Here is a 4247-nt window from a genome sequence, read left to right as displayed (position 1 = left end):
CAGCTCTCCTGCACAGTGTTTTCATTTCTTTTGGATAAATACACAAAAGTGGGACTGCTGGGTCAGATGGTAACTCTACTCTGGACTGTTTTCATAGTAGCTGTACCAATTTACATCCCCGCCAACAGTGTACAAGGGTTCCTTTTTCTCTGCATCCTCACCAACATTTGTCATCCTTGTCTTTTTGCTAATAGCCATTCTAACATGTGTGAGGTGATATCTTATTGTGATTTTGATTTGCATTTTGCTTATAATTAGTGATGTCGGTGATCAAATTTTATTTTATTTCTTTGTAGTTAGGGAACATCTTCTGAAAGTTTTTATTCATTTAACATTTGTGGAATTTTCTTTAGCTTCACATATGGTCGATTTTGGTAAAAAATAGTCTATGCGAAAGAATATGAATTACTCCATTGTGGGATGTATCAAGTTTGTTAATTCAGATAGTCTCTGCCTTTGTTGATTTTCAGTACATGTGCATTATGAGCTATTGAGTTATGTGTTTTAAATTAGTTTATATGATTATAGATTTGCCTTTTCTTTTTTTCAGTTCTGTATTGTTTGCTAGATTATTTGGTGCATAAATTTCAGGATAGCAATATAATCATGCTGAATTGAGCATTTTATCTTTAAAGTACCCAGCATCTTTTTTCTGTAATATTTCTTTTTACCTAAAATGTACTTTATATGATATTATTTTAACTATACCAGATTTCTTTTGGATGTTTGTATACTCTGTTTTTTCATAGTTTTAATTCCAAGCTTTGTGAGTCTTAATATTTGTTATATTTCCTATAACAAATATATTGCTAGAGTTTTAAAAGTCTGGCTATTGATCTTAAGTGTTTTACTTGGAGTTATTTAGTCCATTTTCATTGAATACAATTATTCTTTTTATTTCTATACATTTTCCCCAAATTTCCCATTTCTTGACGGTCTCTTATTGCTAGCTTTCTCTGAAATTACATCTTAGGTTTTTTTTTTTTTAAGCAGGTCATACGTAGGTGTTATATCTACAGACATTCTTATCTGTCAATTTCAATATTTGCAATTCATGTGATGTCTGTGTTTGCTGCTTGCTCATGTTTGTTTTGCCTTGGTGAGTATCACTCATTGTCTATTTCTATGTTGATGGTATTTCATTGTGAGGCCATTGGGTGACTTTATTCATGGGAGTCATGTTAATGTAAGTTGGAAATGTTTTTATTTCTAAAGATTAGTTTATTCTTTAAAAATGAAGATAATCGTATATATTTTAAAGGTCTGTTGTGATACTGAAATGAGAAAATAACCATAAAGTGTTTAGTACAGTGCTGGGAACATAATAAAGTCTCAATAAATTTACATTTATTTATTTTAAGTTTTAAAATTTAAATTGTTAAACAAGATATTGATTTTTGTGATTTTTTTTTCTGGCTGAAGATTTGAATGTAAATTAAGCGAATCACACAAGCTTTAAGCTGTGTACCATTACATTCATCATTACATTCACAATATTCTGTCAGTGTCTAGAGGAGAGCTTGGTGTATTTAGACACTAAGTGAAATACTTGTAGAATAAATGGGTGGATGGATGTCATCACAGTGAAGTAGTCTAAATAAAGGGACTATTTCTAAGAACCTTTCCCATTGGGTAGTCAACCTACATTCATGAATGGAATAACTGGGAGTAAAAAAACCACAGCAACAATTTTGTGAGATAATATTTGGAAACTTTTCTACACTCAGTCAAGCTTAAATTGAAAAAAATGATACAAAATAGAAAAGTTAAAAGATAAAATACATTGAATAATACAGCAAAATGGTTTTTAGTACCTACCTTAACACAAAGTGCCAACTGTTCAGTGTTTCTATGTGACTGAGGCACATCTATTGTCCTGTCTACATTTCCACTTGAAGTGTGCCCTGCCTGAATTAACACACATAAATGAGAATGCTAATGTTGATACTGAAAAAGATGAAGAATTCCAGTCTTTGTTTCTGCTGTGTTTTGTTTCTTAGAGATATGTGTTTGGTACTCCTACTCCACAATTCAGGTTAACAAATGCAAAATAGCCTCAGGGGGACAAGTGAAATCCAGGGAACAAACTTTCATTTGCATGTTAACAAATTGTAGGTCGGCATTCAGGCTGCACTCATATTCTGTAGCCTAGCTAAGTTATATATATATATATAAGTGGAGGGATCCCAGTGCAGATATTTTGGATTCCATATAAGGGCATTAACTGGGGCACTTTTATTTTTTTCTTTTTTAATGACTTTATGGGGTAATTTTAAATCTTTATATGCTGAAAGAAATGAAAACTATTCTTCCAACAAGCAGCCAGTATATGCCTCAGCCTGCAGCAGGTAATCTGAAATAGAGTTAATAGAAACAATATTAGAGCTGGGCCAGTATGCTAAGTGTAGTGGAAGGCCTCTTCATTTTCATAGCAGTTATTGAATCAATACTGGGGATTTTAGGGAATGGATTTATTGGACTCATAAACTGCATTGACTGTGTTAAGAACAAGAAGTGTTCAGTAATTGGCTTGATTCTCATTGGCTTAGCTACTTCAAGAATTTTTCTGATATGGATAATAATTACTGATGGATTTATAAGAATATTCTCTCCGCATATATATTCCTCTGGAAGCCTAATTGAATGTATGTCCTACTTGTGGATAATTATCAATCACTCAAGCATCTGGTTTGCCACCAGCCTCAGCATCTTCTATTTCCTGAGGATAGCCAATTTTTCCCACTACATTTTTCTCTGGTTGAAGCATAGAATCAATAAAGTACTTCCCCTTCTGATAGGATTGTTGCTTATTTCATGGTTACTTAGTTTCCCACAGGTTGTGAAGATTATTAATGACTATAAAGCGAAAAATGGAAACAGAACCTGGCATCTCATGATGCCTACAAGTGAATACCTTACTTACGAAGTTGTGCTCAATCTGGGGGCCATTTTCCTCTTTATGCTGTCCCTGGTTACATGTTTCTTGTTAATCATTTCCCTTTGGAGACACAACAGGCACATGCAATTGAATGCCCTAGGTGTCAGAGACCCCAGCTCAGAGGCACATGTGAGAGCAATGAAAGTTTTGCTATCTTTTATCATCCTCTTTACCTTGAATTTTATAGGCATTGCCATAGAAATATCATCTTTCATTGTGCCAGAAAAGAAATGGCTGATGATTTTGGGTATGACAACCTCAGCCCTCTATCCCTGGGGTCACTCGTTTATTCTAATAGTAGGAAACAGCAAGCTAAAACAAGCATCTTTGAAGTTACTACAGCTTTTAAAGTGCTGTGGGGAGAGAAGCCTCTGACAACGGCGTAGACAGGCATAGGGAGAAAAGGATGCTCTATGAGAATAATTGAGTGAAGGAATGCCTGAAGATGTTCTACTGGTACCACATTACTGCACTGACTTTAATTGTGTTCTAGAGCATCACTATAATCTTCCCTAATTATTTCGATGACATCTGAGCAAATTTCATTCTTCAAAAAGCTTGCAATCCCACATAAAAATCCTGCAGCTCAGTCAGCTTCCCTACCCTGCACCTTCTTTCCGCACATCTCCCAGAGGGAGGAACAGCTTGGAGACGGCTCACTGTGAAGGTGATGGTGGTGGGAATAAGCATCTAAAGCCAGACTTTCCACTGTGCTTTACCTGACTTCTATGAAGCTCTGGCAGCCTTTCACCGAGAAGACCCGAAGGAAAAGAATCAAAAAGAAAGTGATGAGCTATCATGACATTTAGAACATGGAAGGGAGAGGCAGGGACAGAGGTGGTTTTTCTGTTTTCAGTTTTAATTCTTTAAAAGGTTATTTTATTTTCACTGGTTAAATCCCAATGTCTTTTTTTAACGGGTGTGTGTTTGATGTAGTAACAGTGGTCATACCAGTAGATACATAGCTCTGTGAAAAGCAGCCCAGTCTACAAGAGGGAAAGGGGATCAGAGATGAAATCAGGTTTCATATCCTTCAAATCCACTGATTGGACCTGAGATGAAATCATGGACCAATTAGAGTTACGTAAAGATTCTGCTGGAAGAACACACCCAAAGGACTCCATGTGGTCACCGAGTTACAACAAGGACACGAACTGACCCAGGATGGAATCAGCGTGGAGGACGAACTGTTCTGCCCTAGGGTTTCATCCACATGCATGTTCACGCTCATAAACTTGCACTCACAGACATATTTCAAATGCTGATTTTTAAACTGAACATTTATATCCGACCTACGATGTGCACTGAG

The 4247-nt window shown here is 35.8% G+C and overlaps 1 protein-coding gene across 1 annotated transcript; it reads left to right on the top strand.

Annotated features, from left to right (window-relative positions):
* Window positions 1–2395: 2395 nt before the first annotated feature.
* Window positions 2396–3313, top strand: TAS2R10 (taste 2 receptor member 10). The gene has a single exon (XM_037164791.2). The coding sequence runs from the start codon at window positions 2396–2398 to the stop codon at window positions 3311–3313; it is 918 nt and encodes a 305-aa protein (XP_037020686.2).
* The last annotated feature ends 934 nt before the right edge of the window (window positions 3314–4247 follow it).

Source organism: Artibeus jamaicensis, unplaced genomic scaffold, assembly GCF_021234435.1.
Source record: "Artibeus jamaicensis isolate MK-2021 breed Jamaican fruit bat unplaced genomic scaffold, CSHL_Jam_final contig_233, whole genome shotgun sequence".
Lineage (NCBI taxonomy): Eukaryota > Metazoa > Chordata > Mammalia > Chiroptera > Phyllostomidae > Artibeus > Artibeus jamaicensis.
This window is presented reverse-complemented; position numbering and strand designations above follow the sequence as displayed.

Bases quoted from the DNA above. Each gene is read 5' to 3' on its own strand.
- TAS2R10 (XM_037164791.2), top strand. From the start codon at position 2,396: ATGCTAAGTGTAGTGGAAGGCCTCTTCATTTTCATAGCAGTTATTGAA.